The 19,191-nt window shown below is 53.6% G+C and overlaps 2 protein-coding genes across 5 annotated transcripts; one reads left to right on the forward strand and one right to left on the reverse strand.

Moving 5' to 3' along the window:
• Nucleotides 1–1,178: 1,178 nt before the first annotated feature.
• Nucleotides 1,179–3,787, reverse strand: MRPS12 (mitochondrial ribosomal protein S12). 2 transcript variants are annotated; one of them, XM_010380933.2, is made up of 3 exons: nucleotides 3,335–3,787; nucleotides 2,991–3,058; nucleotides 1,179–2,013 (listed from the first exon to the last, which is right to left on the reverse strand). In XM_010380933.2, the coding sequence occupies exons 2-3, from the start codon at nucleotides 3,037–3,039 to the stop codon at nucleotides 1,643–1,645; spliced, it is 420 nt and encodes a 139-aa protein (XP_010379235.1). In that variant the 5' UTR covers nucleotides 3,040–3,058; nucleotides 3,335–3,787; the 3' UTR covers nucleotides 1,179–1,642. The 2 variants fall into 2 exon arrangements, with proteins under 2 accessions (XP_010379235.1, XP_010379236.1); XM_010380934.2 differs by having other exon boundaries at nucleotides 3,162–3,373.
• Nucleotides 3,438–19,160, forward strand: SARS2 (seryl-tRNA synthetase 2, mitochondrial). Of its 3 annotated transcripts, XM_030912613.1 has the most exons (17): nucleotides 3,574–3,865; nucleotides 8,522–8,617; nucleotides 12,250–12,279; nucleotides 12,439–12,515; nucleotides 12,922–12,991; nucleotides 13,072–13,126; nucleotides 14,239–14,302; nucleotides 14,519–14,624; nucleotides 15,606–15,653; nucleotides 15,896–16,004; nucleotides 16,293–16,338; nucleotides 16,424–16,511; nucleotides 16,599–16,708; nucleotides 18,118–18,211; nucleotides 18,303–18,395; nucleotides 18,527–18,592; nucleotides 18,680–19,160. In XM_030912613.1, exons 1-17 carry the CDS (start codon nucleotides 3,599–3,601, stop codon nucleotides 18,821–18,823), a joined length of 1,563 nt encoding a protein of 520 aa, XP_030768473.1. In that variant the 5' UTR covers nucleotides 3,574–3,598; the 3' UTR covers nucleotides 18,824–19,160. The 3 variants fall into 3 exon arrangements, with proteins under 3 accessions (XP_010379234.1, XP_030768473.1, XP_030768472.1); XM_010380932.2 differs by lacking the exon at nucleotides 12,439–12,515 and having other exon boundaries at nucleotides 3,438–3,865; nucleotides 12,851–12,991; XM_030912612.1 differs by lacking the exons at nucleotides 3,574–3,865; nucleotides 12,439–12,515 and adding an exon at nucleotides 3,969–4,277 and having other exon boundaries at nucleotides 12,851–12,991.
• Nucleotides 19,161–19,191: the final 31 nt, after the last annotated feature.

A 19,191-nucleotide genomic window follows, 5' to 3' on the forward strand; every position in this document is an offset into this window, starting at 1 on the left:
TGAGCGCCATGAGGAACTCGGAGACAGCTATGATGCGCCTAACAGCTCTCAGACATGCACCCTTATCAGCGCCATTTGGTGCGGCTCAAAGTGTAAACGACCTGCCCAAAGTCACCCAGCCAGTAAGTAGGGGAGGCAGGGCTTGGAGCAGTGCTGGGCTCCAGAGCCCAATGGTATAAACACAGTTCCCACATCTTTTTTTCTTTTGTTGAGACAGTCTCACTCTGTCACCCAGGCTGCAGTGCAATGGTGCTGATCTTGGGTCACTGCAACCTCCACCTCCCAGGTTCAAGTGAGTCTCCTGCCTCAGCCTCCTGAGTAGCTGGGATTACAGGCACATGCCACCATGCCCAGGTAATTTTTATATTTTTAGTAGAGACAGGGTTTCGCCATGTTCGCCAGGCAACAAAGCCAGATTCCCACTCTAAAAAAACGGAAAAATTAGCCAGCTCTGGTGGCACACACCTGTGGTCCTGGCTACTCAGGAGGCTGAGGCGGGAGGATCATTGAGCCCAGGAGGTCAAGGCTGAAGTAAGCTTTGATCATACCACTGTACTCCAGCCTGGACAAGAGTGAGACTCTGTCTCTCTCTCTCTCTCTACACACACACACACACACACACACACACACACACACACACACACACATAAAAGAACAGCTCCCAGGTGTGGAGCAGCACACCCCATTGAATCCTTTCCACACCCCTTCCACATCAACATTACAATTACTGCCATTTTCCAGATGTCCATGCTTGAGGGCAGAGTTTATGTGCCTAGAACCCATGACCTGCAGGAAGGAGACCCGGGCCCCCCGTGCCACCTACCTGACTCCTAAGCTTAAAATAGAGTAGCCCTCTGCCAGGCGTGGCGGCTCACGCCTGTAATCCCAGCACTTTGGGAGGCCAAGGTGGGCAGATCACCTGAGCTCAGGAGTTTGAGACCAGCCTGGCCAACATGGTTGAAACCCTGTCTCTACTAAAAATACAAAAATTAGCCAGGCGTGGTGATGGTCACCTGTAATCCCAGCTACTCGGGAGGCTGAGGCAGGAGAATCACTTGAACCCGGAGGGCAGAGGTTGCAGTGAGCTGAGACCGTGCCACTGCACTCCAGTCTGGGCAACAGAGCAAGACTTTGTCTAAAAAAAATAAAAATAAAATAAACAGTAGCCCTCCGTGCGTGTTATGCACATAGAGCATCGAATTTAATCTTCAACAAGCCAAATAAAGGAGATACCACCAATGGAGCTATTATTTTCTGGAGGAGGAAACTGAAGCTCAGAGATGTCCGTTGCCACAGCCACAAGGAGGGCAAACACTCCACAAGGGTTCACATCGCAAGGGCCAGGATGTGTATTAAAACCCCTTCCCAGCAGAGGGCAGTACAGCGTCTCATCCCAGCAGAAAAGGTCCTTCATCCCACCCCTCTAAACACAGGAGCCAAGGGTGTTGACAGAAGGGCACCCTTTGTACCCCCACAACTCCTATAGCTTAACATGGTCCTGATGGAAGAGGCGGAGCCAGAACTTGAATCCACGAGTGGTTGCCTCTAGAGGCGCAAAGGCCAGCATCAGAGGACCCTGTGGTAGCCGGGAGCGGAAGGTTCATGTTCTGCAGGGGTGCCCAGCCCACCGTGGCCCCAGCTGTCACTTCTTCTTCTGCACGTGGCCACAGTCGTACTTGCCACGCACAACGGTGAGCTTGACGCCCGGCAGGTCCTGGGTGCGGCCGCCCTGCACAAGGACAATGTGGTGCTCCTGCAGAGTGTGACCCTCCCCGGGGATGAAGCAGACGACCTCGCGGCCCGTGCTGAGCCGCACTCGACAACACTTGCGATTGGCCGAGTTGGGCTTCTTGGGCTTGCGGGTGAACGTGGACAGGACCACACCCTTCAGCTGCGGCCGGCCTTCCGTGGGGCCCAGCTTCCGAGGCGGCCGCTTGGGAGGCCCCAGGCGGTGCATCTGGTTCAAGGTAGCCATGGAGCAGGTGGCCCAGAGCCGGGGAACCAGAGCTGGGCCTGGAGAGAGCCGAAAGCGGTTATTACGGCAGAGAGCAGATCTCAGTGTAGTATCAACTCAATTTTGGTGTCTTAGGCATTGTTTCAAGCACTTTACAAGGATGCATTTGTTCATGTCTAGTGTTATTTACAGACAAAAGTAACTCTTCTTTATTATTCAAGGAAGCATTTTTTTTTTTTTTTTTTTTTTTTTTGAGACGAAGTCTCGCTCTGTTGCCCAGGCTGGAGAGCAGTGACTCAATCTCAGCTCACTGCAACCTCTGCCTCCTGGGTTCAAGCAATTCTTCTGTCTCTGTCTCCCGAGTAGCTGGGACTATAGGCACCCGCCACGCTCGGCTAATTTTTGTATTTTTAGTAGAAACGGGGTTTCACTGTGTTGGTCAGGCTGGCCTCGAACTCCTGACCTCGGCCTCCCAAAGTGCTGGGATTACAGGGGGTGAGCCACCACGCCCGACCAGGAAGCATTACTTTTAATGCTGTTTAAAATAATAGGCTCAGTGGCTCATGCATGTAATCCTAGCACTTTGGGAGGCTGTGGAGGGATCACTTGGGCTCAGGAGTTAAGGCCAGACTGGGCGATACAGGGAGACCTCCGTCTCTACAAAAAATACCAAAAAGTTAGCTGGTTGTGGTTCTGTAGGCCTGTGGTCCCAGCTACTTGGGAGACTGAGGCAAGAGGATCACTTGAGCCCAGGAGGTCGAGACTGCAGTAAGCTGTGATCACACCGCTGCACTCTAGCCTGAGCAACAGAGGGAGATCTTAAATAAATAAATAATAAAACTGACCGAAACTCCGCTTGATACGCAGTAGCCCTCCATGCAGCTGCTTCCCACCTCTAGCAGCCCGAGCTCCGCCAAAACCCCACCGTGTTTTTCCACCCCCGTTTCCCTCGGGGCTCCGACGGAGGCACAAAAGTCCCAGAGCGAATAACCCTCCTCCTCTAGCCTCGTTCCTGAAGCCCGAGTCCCCCACTTACCACAAGTTAGGGACGTGTTGAGGCCACGGAGAAGGCCAGACCAGGTCATCCTGCCTCCTGGGCCGCCCCTGTGGTAGGGATAAAAGACTCAGAAAGGAGGGAAAAGTGGCCGATCTGCAAATGCTGGCCGATCCGCTCTCAGGACCTTCTGGGTTAAACCAAAGGAAATACCTCTATAGGTCTAACCAAAGGCCCTCATGGTGCTAATAGAAAGTGCCTCCGTAAATTTAGCCTCGCTCTGAGTGGGCTCCCGAGGACCCAGCCACTCTCGCCTGCACACAGGAAGAAGTGGGAAACTGGGGAGAGGGCCTGGTAGATTTGGAGGACCCCAGGATTCCACCAACCTCACGGGCCCCAGCGGTAAGGTCGCGGACACGATGAATCCTGCCTCTAGCCTCTTCCGGGCGCTATCCGTGCAGGGATTGGCTGGTTCTGCCTTCACGTCACTGAAGAGGCGGGATACAGACGACGATTGGGCGACTACCGACTCTATCTCGGGCGACCTTCCCTCAGGATCTGATTGGCTCGTCACGATCAGGATCGCTGCTTTGCAATTGGCCTAAACGCAGAGTGGGCGGGACGAAGTGCCGCCTTGTCCCCGGTCCAAGATGGCTGCGTCCATGGCGCGGCGCCTGTGGCCTTTGCTGACTCGTCGGGGTCTCCGGCCCTATGGAGGCTGGATCGCCAACGACAGTCCAAGGAGAAGTTTTGCTACAGAGAAACGAAACCGGAACCTCCTGTATGAGCATGCGCGCGAGGGCTACAGTGCACTCCCTCAGCTGGCCATAGAGTGGTTCTGCGCATGCCCAGAAGAAGCCGCACGCGCCCTGGAGCTCCGCAAGGGGGAGCTGCGGTCGGCGGACCTGCCCGCTATCGTGAGTGTGCCTGCGCCGGCCGGCCTGAACAGGCTGTTTGTTTTGCTGAAGAATTGGGTCTGCAAGATGCCCTCCGGCAGGGGGCGAACCTATTGTAGGAATTTTAGTTCCTTCCCAAGTTAGCCAACGTCTTGTGCATGGCACCCACTTATGTGCCAGTTGTCCAGTGAGTGCTGAGGCCTTACTATGTGCCAAGAATGCCTACTGTGTCCTAGACACGCATTATGCGCTTGTTTCATACTGCTCACTGGGTACCTACTGTCGTCTAGGAACTTGCGATGTGACATTGCCCTCCGTGCTCCAACTTCATGGCAGCCTTTCCCTAAGACCACAAAGGAAAATGGGGAGCCAAGTGTGAATCGGACGGGGTCAGGGCTGGGGTGTGATGGAGCTCTTGCCTTTGGAGAGTGAGGTAGGGAAAGTTCTGCACCTCCGCCACACGTAGCAGGCAGTTAAATAGTTACTTAATGAATGAATGAATCCATTAGTGGATGGTTCTATTAACCTGATACTTAAGGTGCAACTGGTATGTTGAATTATGTGGTGAATAATAATAAAATTGCTAGCACTTATAAAAGGGAATTAGGACCGAGTTCACGATATCTCTGTGTTGAGGTGCTAAGGATAGTGGGGTCCTCACGTCTTTCCATTCCTCTCTTGGACTCCCCTACCAGCCTGTTTGAAGTGCTTTATTCACTTTAACCTCGTTTAATTTTCACAACAACTCTATGAAGTAGGTGCCATTATTTCTCCCATTTTATCAGAGGAACTAAGGCTCCGAGAAGCTAATTCACTTGCGCTAGGTCGTGCAACTGGGAAGTGGCAGAGTGGGAATTTTAACCTGTGCCTTCTGGCCCAGAATCCACTTTTTTTGGTTGTTTTTTTAAGAGATAGGGTCTTGTTCTGTCGCCCAGGATGGAGTACAGTGGTACAATTCTAGCTCACTGCAACCTTGAACTTCTGGGCTCAAATAATCCTCCCACTCAGCCTCCTGTGTAGCTGGGACTACAGACAGATACCACCACGCCCGGCTAACCTTTTGTATTTTTTGTTGAGACAGGGACATACTATGTTGCCCGGGCTGGTCTTGAACTCCTGTGCCCAAGTGATTTTCCCACTCTGGCCTCACAAAATGCTGAGATCACTGGCATGAGCCACCACACCCAGACCCCACAATCTTAACTACCCCACTGTGCCCTCTCATGATCTGAGTTCACAGTCTAGCAAAAGACTTTTTTTTTTTTTTTTCTGAGATGGAGTTTTGCTCTTGTCCCCCAGGCTGGAGGGCAGTGGTGTGATCTGGGCTCACTGAGACTTCTGCTTTCCAGGTTGAAGTGATTCTCCCGCCTCAGCCTCCTGAGTACCTGGGATTACAGGCACATGCCACCACACCTGCCTACTTTTTGTATTTTTAGTAGAGATGGGGTTTCACCATGTTGGCCAGGCTGGTCTCAGACTCTTGACCTCAAGTGATCCACCTGCCTTGGCCTCCCAAAATGCTAGGAGTACAGATGTGAGCCACCATGCCCTGCTAAAAGACATTTAACATACAACTGTACATATATACTAATTACAATCTCTGGTAAATTTGACTACCTAGAGTAATCGAATTCATAGAGACAGATATATACTCATTATAATCTGTGGCAAATGCTGTGAAGGCAAAGTAGAGGACAGCCTGGGAGGACTTCTCAGAGGAGGTGGCATTAAACAAAGATCTGTGGATTGAGAAATTGCCAGGGAAGAGGGGAGAAGAGTATCCCAAGTAGGGGACCAGAATATACAAAAGCCTGGAGGTAGGATGGGAAATTCCATTTGATGGCCATGTAGATAATTTAGAGCGTCACATCCTTTAGCAGGGTTTTTCAAACTTTGTGGCCAAGAGTAAGAAACACATTTCACATCCTGATGCAGACACACACCCAAAATTGAAACTAGTTTCATTAACAATGCTTGCTCTTACCATGTGTGATGCATTCTTGTTCTTTAATTATATTCTCTTTCATTTGTAAAGTGCTAGTTGTTTTTTTTGGCGGGGGGGGGGGGGGGGGGGGGGGGAACGGTTTTTTTTTGTTTGTTCTTTTGAGACCGTCTTCCTCTGTGTGCCCAGGCCTGAGTGCAGTTGCGCAATCTCGGGTCACTGCAACCTCCGCCTCCTGGGTTCAAGCGATTCTCGTGCCTCGGCCTTCCAAGTAGCTGGGGTTATAGTCGTGCACCAACACACTCGACTAAAATTTTTAGTAGACACAGGTTTCGCCATGTTGGCCAGGCTGGTCTCGAACTCCTAACTTCAAATGATCCACTTGCCACGGCCTCCCAAAATGCTGAGATTACAGGCGTGAGCCACCGTGCCTGGCTACTCTCTTCATTTTCAAAGTGGTAATTTAGACATGCATTTGAGTAGCTACGTGTTTTTTGTTTGTTTTTTTGAGATGGAGTCTTGCTCTGTTGCCCAGGCTAGAGTGCAGTGGCGCAATCTTGGCTCACTGCAACCTCTGCCTCCTGGGTTCAAGCAATTCTCCTGCCTCAGCCTCCCAAGTAGCTGGGATTACAGGTGCCCGCCTCTACCCCCAGCTAATTTTTGTATTTTTAGTAGAGACGGGGTTTCACCATCTTGGCCACGCTGGTCTCGAACTCCTGACTTTGTGATCCACCCGCCTCGGCCTCCCAAAGTGCTGGGATTACAGGTGTGAGCCACTGCAACCGGCCTCAAGTAGCTATTATTTTTTTTTTTTTTTTTTTTTTTTTTTTTTTTTTTTTTTTTTTTTGAGGCGGAGTCTCGCTCTGTCGCCCGGACTGGAGTGCAGTGGCCCGATCTCAGCTCACTGCAAGCTCCGCCTCCCGGGTTTGCGCCATTCTCCCGCCTCAGCCTCCCGAGTAGCTGGGACTACAGGCGCCCGCCACCTCGCCCGGCTAGTTTTTGTATTTTTAGTAGAGACGGGGTTTCACTGTGTTAGCCAGGATGGTCTCGATCTCCTGACCTCGTGATCCGCCCGTCTCGGCCTCCCAAAGTGCTGGGATTACAGGCTTGAGCCACCGCGCCCGGCCCCAAGTAGCTATTATTAAAAACAAAACAGAATATGACAAGTGTTGGCAAGAATTGTGCTGTGGAAATGTCGAAATCGTTGTGCATTGCTGTTGGGAATGTATATACAAAGTGGTACAGCTGCCATGGAAAAAAGTATGGCAGTTCCTCAAAAACAAAATTTTTCTTTTTTTTTTTTTTTTTTTTGAGACAAGGTCTCACTCTGTCACCCATGCTGGAGTGCAGTGGCATGACCTTGGCTCACAGCAGCCTCTCAGGCTCTGTGAGACTTCCCAGGCTCAGGCACAAGCAATCCTCCTACCTCAGCCTCCTGAGTAGCTGGGATTACAGGCATGCGCCACCACAGCTGCCTAATTTTTGTATTTTTAGTAGAGATGGGGTTTCACCATGTTGGCCAGGCTGGTATACCAAGTTCCATGGCAGCTGTACCACTTTATATACACTCCCAACAGCAGTGCACAAGTAGCTGGGATTAGAAGTGTGTGCTACCATGCCCAGCTAATTTTTGTAGAGACAGGGTTTCTCCATGTCGCCCAGGCTGGTCTCGAATTCCTGGGTTCAGATGATCCACCTGCCTCAGCCTCCCATATTATGTATATTTTAACCGTTTTTTTGTTTTTATGACAGGGTGTCAATCTGTCACCCAGCTAATTTTTTTTAAAGTTTTTATTTTGTAGAGAACGGGTGCTATGGCTCACACCTGTAATCCCAGCACTTTGGGAGGCCAAGGCAGGCAGATTGCTTGAGGCCGGGAGTTCCAGACCAGCCTGGCCAATATGGTGAAACCCTGCCTCTATTAAAAAATACAAAAATTAGCCAGGTGGCAGTGGCGCGTACCTGTAGTCCCAGCTACTCAGGAGGCTAAGGCAGGAGAATCGCCTGAACCTGGGAGGCAGAGGTTGTAGTGAGACAAGATCGTGCTACTCCACTCCAGCCTGGGTGACAGAGTGAGACTCTGTCTCAAAAAAAAAAAAATTTTTTGTAGAAGCAGATCTCCCTATGTCGCCCAGGCTGGTCTGGAACTCCTGCACTCGCTCAAGCAAGCCTCCCACCTAGGCCTCCCAAAGTGCTGCACCCAGCCATGATTTTTTAAAGTGCTAGTTTAGAGATTTTTTTTTTTTTTGAGACAGAGTTTCACTCTTGTTACCCAGGCTGGAGTGTGTAGTGGCACGATCTCGGCTCAGTGCAACCTCCGCTTCCTGGTTTCAAGTAGTTCTCCTGCCTCAGCCTCCTGAGTAGCTGGGATTACCGGTGCCTGCCATCACATCTGGGTAATTTTTGTATTTTTAGTAGAGATGGGATTTCACCATGTCGACCAGGCTGGTCTTGAACTCCTGATCTCAAGTGATCCACCCACCTCGGCCTCCCAAAGTTCTGGGATTATAGGCATGAGCCACTGTGCTCGGCCAATATGTCTGAATTCTGGGCACTGTGTGGCCAGCTGAACCTCAAGGCACTCCAGTACTGAAGGGAAGGAGGGGAGGATGGCCATGAGGGCTAGGCAGGAATCTCTGCCTCACTCCACCTCAGGTCCAGATGGCCAGTGGGCTCGAGAGAGAAGGGTAGGGGCGATGGCTGCTTCACCTCCTTTCCTCTTACATCCACCCCAGATCTCGACATGGCAGGAGTTGAGGCAGCTGCAGGAGCAGATCCGGAGCCTGGAGGAAGAGAAGGCAGCTGTGGCTGAAGCAGTGCGGGCCCTGCTGGTGAGCGTGGGGACCTGAGTAGGTGGGGAGTGGCCGCAAGGGTGTCTCTGGACACAGATAACAGGAAACTGAATTAAAAGAGGTTGAACAGGCTAGCGTGGTAGCTCACGCCTGTAATCCCAGCTACTCAAGAGGCCTAGGTTGGTGGATCAACTGAGGTCAGGAGTTTGAGACCAGCCTGGGCAACATGGTGAAACCCCATCTTTACTAAAAATACAAAAATTAGCCGGCATGCTGGCAGGCATCTGTAATCCCAAGTACTTGGGAGGCTGAGGCAGGAGAATCGCTTGAACCTGGGAGGCGGAGGTTGCAGTCAGCCGTGATGGTGCCCCTGCACTCCAGCCTGGGCCACAGAGCGAGACTCCATCAATGAATACATAAATAAACAAACAAACAAGCCTGAACAACATGGACATGCATTACCTCACACAGCGAGCCGTACAGGGCCCTGGCATCCCTAGGGTTGATTAATTAGCGGTTCTTCCAGCATCCCCGGCCCAGGTCCTTTCCTTCTCTCTGCACCGGCAACTTCACTGCACTGATCTTTCCTCAGTTTCCCCATCAGGGTTTCCAGATGGCTGCTGTAGTCCAGCATCTCCTCACATGACTATGCCAGGGGAAGGAGATGGAGACTTCTCTGGCTTGAGTTCCTTTTTCAGGAGCAAGTACACCTTTCCTGAAGCATCTAGCAGAGTACCCTCATGTCCCCTGGGCCCAGACCCCCACTCACTCCAGCTGTCAGCCAGAGGAATGGAGTTCCAGCAGCCAGCATAGACTGATCAGAGGCCAGCGTCCAGCTGGGCCCACTTCCCCTAAAGGGTGAACTGAGTCAGAGTTCTGTGGGGAAGGAGGAAGAAGGCATCTTTATTTGATTTTTATTTTTTTGAGACCGAGTCTCACTCTGTTACCCAGGCAGGAGTGCAGTGGCATGATCTCGGCTTACTGCACCCTCTGCCTCCTGGGTTCAAGTGATTCTCCTGCCTCAGCCTCCCATGTAGCTGGGATTACAGACATGTGCCACCACGCCTGGCTAATTTTGTGTTTTTAGTAGAGATGGGGTTTCACCGTGTTGGCCTCATGACTTCGAACTCATGACCTCAGGTGATCTGCCTGCCTTGGACTCCTAAAGTGCTGGGATTACAGGTGTGAGCCACGTGCCCAGCCTGGAAGGAGGGATTTTGGGTTGGACAACCAATAGTGTCTGCCACAGAGGGCTTAAAAACAATCATAAAAACAACAGCAGACCTTTGTGTAGACATCGCTATGCACCACACCAGGTGCTTTCCGTACTCTTAATCCTCACAACCATTTGTGACATAGGAACAATACAAACCCAGTTTTACAGCTGGGAAAAAGTGAGGCCCTAAGAGGGCCTAAGTGGCTGGGTATGGGGGTACGCGCCTGTGGTCCCAGCTACTCTGGGGCTGAGGCAGGAAAATCGCTTGAGTCCAAGAGTTTGAGGCTGCAGTTAGCTATGATCGCACCATCACACTCCAGCCTGGGTGACAGAGCAAGACCCTGTCTCAAAGAAAAAACAACCAGAGCGGGGCGCGGTGACTTACTCCTGTAATCCCAGCACGTTGGGAGGCCGAGGCAGGCGGATCACAAGGTCAGGAGATCGAGACCATCCTGGCTAACACGGTGAAACCCCGTCTCTACTAAAAATACAAAAACTTAGTTGGGCGTGGTGGGAGGCGCCTGTAGTCCCAGCTACTCGGGAGGCTGAGGCAGGAGAATGGCGTGAACCCGGGAGGCGGAGCTTGCAGTGAGCCGAGATCGCGCCACTGCACTCCAGCCTGGGAGACAGAGCGAGACTCCGTCTCAAAAAAAAAAAAAAACCAGAAAAAGTACCTAAGTCTCACAGGCAGGAAGTGGGAGGAGAGGCAAGGTTCGCACCCAGGCAGTTGGCTTTTACCACTCTGTCTGGAGGCCTCTCCCACCAAGAATCACATCTCCCAGTACCTACTGAGTGGCCAGCCTCGGGCTGTCTACGTCATGGATAGTCAGTGAAAGCAACACAATGGATCATTTCATGTTCTTTGAGTGCTAACTCATCTTCTCAGGAAAGCTGCACAACAGCCCTGACCAGGGAGGTCCTGTTATCATCCCACTTCACAGATGGGGATACTGAGGCTCAGAGGGGGCAGAGATTTGCCCAAGGGCTCACAGCATGTAGCTGCCCAACATTCAGACCCAGGCTGTTCGATTCCCTCAGCTGCTTAGGATCATGGAAGGTTCAGAATGTCAAGGGGCCTTGGGTGCAGGCCCTCAAATGCACACTGATAGACTTTACCTCTCCGAGCCTCCATTTTCAAATCTACAAACAGGGTATATTAGTCCATTTTCTTCTTCTTTTTTTTTCTTGAGACAGAGTCTCACTCTGTCACCCAGACTGGAGTACGGTGACATGATCTTGGCTCACTGCAACCTCCACCTCGCAGGTTCAAGGGATTCTTATGCCTCAGCCTCCCGAGTAACTGGGATTACAGGCATGTGCCACCATACCCGGCTAATTTTTGTATTTTTAGTATAAGGTTTTAGAGACGAGGTTTCTCCATGTTGGCCAGGCTGGTCTCCAACTATTGGCCTCAAGTGATCCGCCCACCTCAACCTCCCAAAGTGCTGGGATTACAGGCGTGAGCCACCACGCCCGGCCCTATTTTCACACTGCTATAAATAATACCTGAGACTGGGCTGGGCGCGGTGGCTCACGCCTGTAATCCCAGCACTTTGGGAGACCAAGGCGGGCGGATCACGAGGTCAGGAGATCGAGACCATCCTGGCTAACACGGTGAAACCCTGTCTCTACTAAAAATACAAAAAAAAATTAGCCGGGCATGGTGGCGGGCACCTGTAGTCCCAGCTACTCAGGAGGCTGAGGCAGGAGAATGGTGTGAACCCGGGAGGTGGAGCTTGCAGTGAGCCGAGATCGCGCCACTGCACTCCAGCCTGGGCGACAGAGCAAGACTCCGTCTCAAAAAAAAAAAAAGAGAATACCGGAGACTGGCTAATTTATAAAGAAAAGCGGTTTAATTGACTCACAGTTCCATGTGGCTTGGAGGCCTCAGGACACTTACAATCTTGGCAAAAGGGGAAGCAAGGCACTTTCTCTTCCATAGGGTGGCTGGAGACAGCCAGAGGGGGTAACTGCCAAACACTTTTAAACCATCAGATCTCGTGAGAACTCACTATCACGAGAACAGCATGGGGGAAACCGTCCCCAGGACCCGATCACCTCCCACCAGGTCCCTTCCTCAACAGGTGAAATTACAATTTGAGATATGATTTGGGTGGGGACACAGCCAAACTGTTATCACAAGGTTTCCATGAATGCCTACCTCCTAAAGTGGATTATGAAGAAATCATGGCATGGGAGAGCCCTGTACATAGAGCCTGGCATGGAGGCAGCACTTCCTACACGGAGCTGTAGCTGTGATTACTGTTAATTATCTTGCCTCCTTGTAGTGTTAGCAATAGAGAAACGGAAGCACAGAGTTGCAGAGGGACCCAGCTAGGCACTGACAGAGCAGGAGACTAAGATCCTCTGGCCTTGTTTGACCTTTCACTCTTTTTTCTCTTCCCCCCTCTCGACTTTATCAACCTAATCACCCACCCTGTCTCTTTTCTGCCAGGCAAACCAGGAGAGTGGTGAAGTGCAGCAGGTACTGTGGAGAGTTGATGTCCTATCCAGGGTTGGGGGTGGGCAGGGAGGATACCCTGCCAGTCACTATTCCACTTTTGTAACAGAAAACAGCTCAAACAGGTCTAAGGGAAAAAAAAAAATAGGCTCTATTGATGCATGGAACTAAAACTGGCTTCAGGTACGGCTGGATCCAGGCGCTGGCTCCATGTTTGGTCCTGTGTTCCTCCCATTCCCAGGCCAGCTTTCTGTCCTTCTGTAAGTGGGAGGCAAAGTCAAGCACTTTCCTGTTAGCTCCGGTTAAAGTCCTGGGGCTGATTCTCATGAGTTCAGCTGGCGTCAGGTGCCTGTCTCTGAGCCAGTCATTGTGGCCAAGGCAACAGAATGTTCTAGCTGGCCAGGCCTGATTCTTTTCCCCACGAACCTGCCATGTGATGGTGAGGGAAGTTCCTGCAGAGACATTCAGGATGCTGGGTCTGGAGAAGAAGTATGAATGTCCACCACAGGGGCTCTGCCAGTCAGGATCAAGGTCTCACACTGGTTGAGGGAGTCCTGACCCTCTCCCGGGCTGACCCCACCTGTGCTGCCCCCAGGACCCCAGGTACCAGGGTCTGCGGGCACGTGGCCGGGAGATCCGGAAGAAGCTTTTTCCCCTGTACCCCAGGGAGGCCCAGCTTGAGGAGCAGTTCTATTTGCAGGCGCTGAAGCTGCCCAACCAGACCCACCCAGACGTGGTGAGCACCGTGCTGGGTGGCAGGGAGGCCAGGGGCCCGCCTAGTGCCACCTTCCCGTGACTCCTGCTGTCTCCCTGCAGCCCGTCGGGGATGAGAGCCAGGCTCAAGTACTCCACGTGGTCGGAGACAAGCCAGGTGAGCCACAACCCCAGGCCTGGGAGCTGACAAGCCCTGTGGTGTGGGGGTTCTGGGGTCTCGGGGTGGGGGCCCCTGGGGTTTGGGAACATGTCTGGAGCCTGGAGAACTCCTGGCGGTACAGGAGGTGGCTCCAGCTTCCTGCCTTGGCCTGGCTCAAGCTGTCCCTGAGAGGCGGCCCTTGGGTTTTCATTGTTGTGTGATTGTATTGTATGTGTATGAGTGTATGTTGTGTATGGTATGTGTTGTGTGACGTGTGTCGTGTGTATCTGTGTGCCTCTGTATCTGTGTGTGTGTGTCTGTATCTGTGTGTGTGTATCTATGTGTGTCTGTATTTCTGTGTGTGTATATCTGTGTGTGTCTATGTCTGTGTGCCTCTGTGTGTGTGTGTATCTGTGTGTGTATCTATGTGTGTGTGTGTCTGTGTATCTGTGTGTTTCTGTGTGTGTATGTCTGTGTCTGTAGCTCTGTGGCTGTGTGTATGTGTATATCTATGTCTGTGTGTATCTGTGTGTGTGTCTTTGTGTGTATGTGTCTGTCTCTATGTGTCTGTATCTGTGTGTCTTTGTGTATATCTGTGTGCGTGTCTGTCTTTGTGTGTCTGTATCTGTGTGTGTCTGTGTCTGTCTCTGTGTGTGTCTGTATCTGTGTGTGTCTGTATCTGTGTGTGTGAGTGTGGGTGAGTGTATGTGTGTCTCTGTCTCTGTCTCTCTCTCTGACCCCCCTGCTTCGGTCCCTGTCTCCGGGGCTTTTTCTCTCCAACTCTGTGCCTCCTTCTCTCTGATTCTCCTCCTCCCCTCCTCGTGGTGTTTCCTTCTCCTCTGGCCTCTCTCCTGTGTCTAATTCTGCCTTCCCCACCCCCTCCTCTTATTCCCGTCTCTGCCTCCTCTCATTTCCTCTCCCTGTCTCTGCTTTTCTCTCCCTCTCTCCGTCTCTCTTTTCTTCCCTTTGCTCACTCCCTTTCCCTCTCTTTCCATGTCTTCTCCCTTCTCTCCTGCCCTTCCTTTACTCTCTCTCACCATCCCTCCTCCCTGCTGTCTCTGGAAGCTTCTATCTGGGCCGTGTCCCTCTCTCCCCACTGCCTTACACCGGTGCTTTTCACCCACATCCAGCTTTCTCCTTCCAACCCCGAGGCCACCTGGAAATTGGCGAGAAACTCGACATCATCCGTCAGAAGTGAGCCCCCTCCGGCTCCCAGCGCCCCTCTCCCAGCTGCCAGCACCCCGACAGCTGGCTCCTGCCTCATTGGCTTCAGCGTGAGATGTGGAAGTGCCATGAATCTTTGATGCCCCAGCCCCACCCAGTAGCTGGGCCTCTTCCCCCGGGTGTTTGCGTCCCCACGTTCCCTGCCAGCCTGGCCCATGTGCACCCACCTGTCTGCCTGTCTCCTAGGCGCCTGTCCCACGTGTCTGGCCACCGCTCCTATTACCTGCGCGGGGCTGGAGCCCTCCTGCAGCACGGACTGGTCAACTTCACATTCAACAAGCTTCTCCGCCGGGTATGGGCCAAGATAGGAGGGCTGCCTGGAGGGGGTGGCATCGAAGCTGAGCTCAGAGGGCCCAGCAGGGATGGGGATGACCTCTGCTCTGCTCTAGTCACTACTCTCAGAGCTTCATGTGCATCATTGACACATTCAGTCCTTACAACAACTTTATGAAGTGGGTGGTGTCATCATCCCCACTTTAGAGAGAGGGCTTGAGGCCCAGAGAGGGGAGGTACCTGGCCCAAGGTCCCACAGCCAGTCTGGAGCTGGGCCTAGAGCCTGTGCTTGGAATCATGGCACCTCACTACCTGCTTGTGGTATAAAGGGAGCATTTGGGAATCATAGCATCCATTGAAACATGGCAGGGACTGGTTACATGGAGCACTGGTCACAGTGAGGGACTCAAACATTTCCAGAGGGTACTAGGGAGCCATGGGAGGCTTTTAAGCAGGGGAGGGTGTGGCCAGATCTGTACTTTTTTTTTTTTTTTTTTTTTGAGACGGAGTCTCACTATGTCACCCAGGCTGGAGTACAGTGGCGCAATGTTGGCTCACCGCACTGCAACTTCCACCTCCTGGGTTCAAGCAGTTCTCCTGCCCCAGCCTCCCAAGTAGCTGGCATTACAGGCACATATCACTATGCTGGCTAACTTTTTTTTGTTTTGATGGAGTTTTGCTCTGTTGCCCAGATTGGAGTGCGGTAGCACGATCTCCATGCCGGCTCATTTTTGTCTTTTTAGTAGAGACGGGGTTTCGCCATGTTGGCCAGCCTGATCTCAAACTCCTGGCCTCAGGTGATCCGCCCACCCCAGCCTCCCAAAGTGCTGGGATTACAGGTGTGAGCCACTGCGCCAGCCCCTGCCTCAGTTTCGTCTGAGGAGGAAGGGGCTTTGGAAGCTGCTGGCTCCCTCTGCAGCACCCCTTCTTCGGGGCTGAGTTTGGGGTCTGGGTCTGGTAGGGGTCCCAGCTCTGCTCACTCATCCTCTCCCCTGAACAGGGCTTCACCCCCATGACAGTGCCAGACCTTCTCCGAGGAGCAGTGTTTGTGAGTGAGGCCTCTCTGCTCTGCTCCCGTCACCCACCTGGGTGTCAGGCCCTGTCGTGGGTGCCCGAGGCAGGGAGACCTGAGGAGACCGCCCTGGGGTTGGGCTGAGGGGGCCGGGCCATACCAGGGAGGCCAGGGTGGCTCCAGATGTGTCCAGGGGAGGAGCTGGGGTTGTGACTGTAAAACGAGAGAGGCCAGGGTTACCTGTCCCCTGACCCCTGTGGCCTGGCTGCCTCCCCCAGGAAGGCTGTGGGATGACACCAAATGCCAACCCATCCCACATTTACAACATCGACCCTGCTCGCTTCGAAGATCTCAACCTGGCTGGAACAGCGGAGGTGGGGCTTGCAGGTGAGGAGGTGGGTGGTGGGTGGGTGGTGGGGAGGAGCAGGAGGATGTGGAAGGACAACTGGGAGCATCCAGGCAGCGCAGGGGGTGACCACCTGCCCAGAGCAGCTCAGCAGCCCCAGGGCCAACATGTACGGTTGTGTAGATTGTTAACTGCACAGCAGTACAGTGACAGTCCAGCCCTGGGCCTTGACCTGGGGTTGCATCCACCAGAGGGAGTGCCTCTTACTCTCCCAAACGCTTCCTCTGGGCACTGGCAGCCCTGGCTCACCCTGTGGTCTCTCCTCCCAGGCTACTTCATGGACCACACCGTGGCCTTCAGGGATCTGCCAGTCAGGTGACACCTGGTTTCCTTAGACCTTGACCCTACCTGTGACAATCACTCTTCCCTCCTTGACCTGACTTTCCCTGCTCTCTGCCAGGATGGTCTGTTCCAGCACCTGCTACCGGGCGGAGACAAACACGGGACAGGAACCCTGGGGGCTGTACCGAGTGCACCACTTCACCAAGGCTGGTGTCGCTGGGACTAAATGGGGCTGGGGTGGGGGGTCACCCCGAGAGCTCAGAGCCTCCTGACTCCTGTGCCCTCTGTCCCAGGTGGAGATGTTTGGGGTGACAGGCCCCGGGTTGGAGCAGAGCTCACAGCTGCTGGAGGAGTTCCTGTCCCTTCAGATGGAGATCTTGACGGAGCTGGGCTTGCACTTCCGGTGCGGAGAGGGGCCGGGGTCCCAGGGATGGCGGGGGTCGGGTAGGGGAGGGATGGGGGGCTGGCTAGCTGCTCCTCGATCTGGAACCACCTCTCCAGCCCCCTTGTTGCCCCCATTTTCCTGTACAAGGATTACAGGAGCATATACAGGATCCCAGTCTGTCTGCCGTGGGCCAGTGGCCCCTCACAGGACTGTAATAGAAGCATGAACGGCACACAGTGTGCAGGGTGGAGACCCAGGCTTCTTTCCTCCTGCTGCTCCCCCTCTCTCTGGGCCACTGCCTCATCTGTGTAGCCCAAGATGCTTTTTCACCTTCCGGCGGGAAGTGGGGGTGGGAAAAGGGGGAGCCAGAGGTTGTGACCTCCACTTCCTCTCACCCTGTCAGTCACACGCAGCTTTCAAGAGAGGCTGACAAATGTGGACTTCTTTTCTGGATGACCCATTGTAAAAAACTGGGAGCATAGGCCGGCTGTGGGGTCTCACGCCTGTAATTCCAGCACTTTGGGAGGCCATGGCAGGAGGATTGCTTGAGGCCAGGAGTTAGAGACCAGCCTGGGCAACATAGCGAGAGCTAGTCTTTACAACGTTTTTTAAAATTAGCCAGGTATGGTGGCACACACCTGTGGTCCCAGGTACTTGGGAGACTGGGGCAGGAGAATTGCTTGAACCCAGGAGGTGGAGGCTACAGTGAGCTGTGGTCATGCCACTGCACTCTAGCCTGGGCAACAGAGTGAGACCCTGTCTCTAAAAAATAAATAAAGGACGGGCATGGTGGCTCACACCTATAACCCCAGCACTTTGGGAGGCCAAGGCAGGCGGATCACCTGAAGTCAGGAGTTCGAGACCAGCCTGGCCAACATGGTGAAACCCCATCTATACTAAAAATATAAAAATTAGTGGGCCGTGGTGGCACACACCTGTAATCCCATCTACTCAGGAGGCTGAGACAGGAGAATCACTTGAACCTGGGAGGTGGAGGTTGCAGTGAGCCGAGATCATACCACTACACTCCAGTCTGGGCAGCAGAACTAGACTCTGTCTCAAAAAAGAAAAAAACTGAGGGTGCCTAGAAGGTGCAAATGTGTGAATGGCCGCTGTGAACAGCCGGCGGACCCTGCCACGTGCCTTTCCTCCGCTCCCATCAACCTCTTTTGTGCCTCCTCCTCCATATGCGACCTTCACCATCACCACCCCTGGCCTCACAACTCTCTCCTTTGCCACTATCATCTCCTCCTTTTTATTTGTTTGTCTTTTGAGTAGATGAGGTCTCCCTATGTTTCCCAGGCTGGTCTCAAACTCCTGGGCTTTTTCCTGCTTTTTGGCTGCTTTCTCTTCCATTGTTTCCATTTCTTCCTCCTGCTCCTCCTCTCACCCGCTGACCTTCCCCACGCCTTTGTCCGTGGCTGCAGGGTCCTGGACATGCCCACCCAGGAACTGGGCCTCCCTGCCTACCGCAAGTTTGACATTGAGGCCTGGATGCCAGGCCGAGGCCGCTTTGGAGAGGTGAGCCCTGTGCCGCTGGGGACGGGGTGGGCAGGAGGACAGGCCTGCCCCCGATCCCTGATCCACTCAGCCTGCCGCTCCTCCACGCCAGGTCACCAGTGCTTCCAACTGCACAGATTTCCAGAGCCGCCGCCTCCACATCATGTTCCAGACCGAGGCTGGGGAGCTGCAGTTTGCCCACACGGTGAGGCCCACACAGCCTCCTGCCCGCGTGCCCTCACCCGCAGCCTCTGCCACCCTAAACCCACCCACCTTGGCTTCTCCCCGGGCCCAGCTTGGGGTGGGCACCTGGTTCCGAACATGGCTGTCTCGCAGGTGAACGCCACCGCCTGTGCTGTCCCCCGCCTTCTTATCGCACTCCTGGAGAGTAACCAGCAAAAGGTGAGGGGTGGCGGGTCCCACTAAGGCAGCTCAGTGCGGGGGAGGGCTGGGACATCTGCAGTGTCCTGAGGTCTGCTCTGTCCCCAGGATGGCTCAGTGCTCGTGCCCCCTGCCCTCCAGCCGTACCTTGGCACCGATCGGATCACAGCCCCCACCCACGTGCCTCTCCAGTACATCGGCCCCAACCAGCGCCGGAAGCCTGAGCTACCTGGCCAGCCTGCTGTAAGCTGAGAACCCACCCTCGGCAGCCCTAGAGGGCGTCACTGCTTCCTGGAGCTCAGGAGACCCCGGACACCTGGGACCTGTGCTCCTGAGCCTGTCCTGACATCTGCGTTCCTCCCGTCAGCTCCACGCCCAGGCCCCTAGACCCTGGGGTCCGCCTCTCCTCTGTCTTTGCTGCCTGAGTCAGTCACTGACCCTGTTATCATTGAGGGGTTCCAGTGGGAAACAGGACCTCTGGACTTTATGGTTCTGGGGACAGGAGAAGCAGAGGAAGAGGCCTCCATCCCTCTTTCCTTCCCTCCCACAGTGCTGAGCAAAAAGTCCCCAATAAATGGTCAGGACAAAGGCCTCTGTGGATCTGTGCACAAGGCAGATGC

This window comes from Rhinopithecus roxellana, chromosome 12, assembly GCF_007565055.1.
Source record: "Rhinopithecus roxellana isolate Shanxi Qingling chromosome 12, ASM756505v1, whole genome shotgun sequence".
In the NCBI taxonomy this organism is placed as follows: Eukaryota; Metazoa; Chordata; class Mammalia; order Primates; family Cercopithecidae; genus Rhinopithecus; species Rhinopithecus roxellana.

Excerpts from the sequence above, each read along its gene's own strand:
- MRPS12 (XM_010380933.2), bottom strand. The coding sequence starts at position 3,039 with ATGACCTGGTCTGGCCTTCTCCGTGGCCTCAACACGTCCCTAACTTGT. Across the intron at positions 2,014-2,990 it reads CAACACGTCCCTAACTTGTG|GCCCAGCTCTGGTTCCCCGG; the intron begins GTAAGTGGGGGA and ends GGCTCTCTCCAG.
- SARS2 (XM_030912613.1), top strand. The coding sequence starts at position 3,599 with ATGGCTGCGTCCATGGCGCGGCGCCTGTGGCCTTTGCTGACTCGTCGG. Across the intron at positions 14,303-14,518 it reads CTCGACATCATCCGTCAGAA|GCGCCTGTCCCACGTGTCTG; the intron begins GTGAGCCCCCTC and ends CCTGTCTCCTAG. Across the intron at positions 16,709-18,117 it reads GAGCTGGGCTTGCACTTCCG|GGTCCTGGACATGCCCACCC; the intron begins GTGCGGAGAGGG and ends CCGTGGCTGCAG.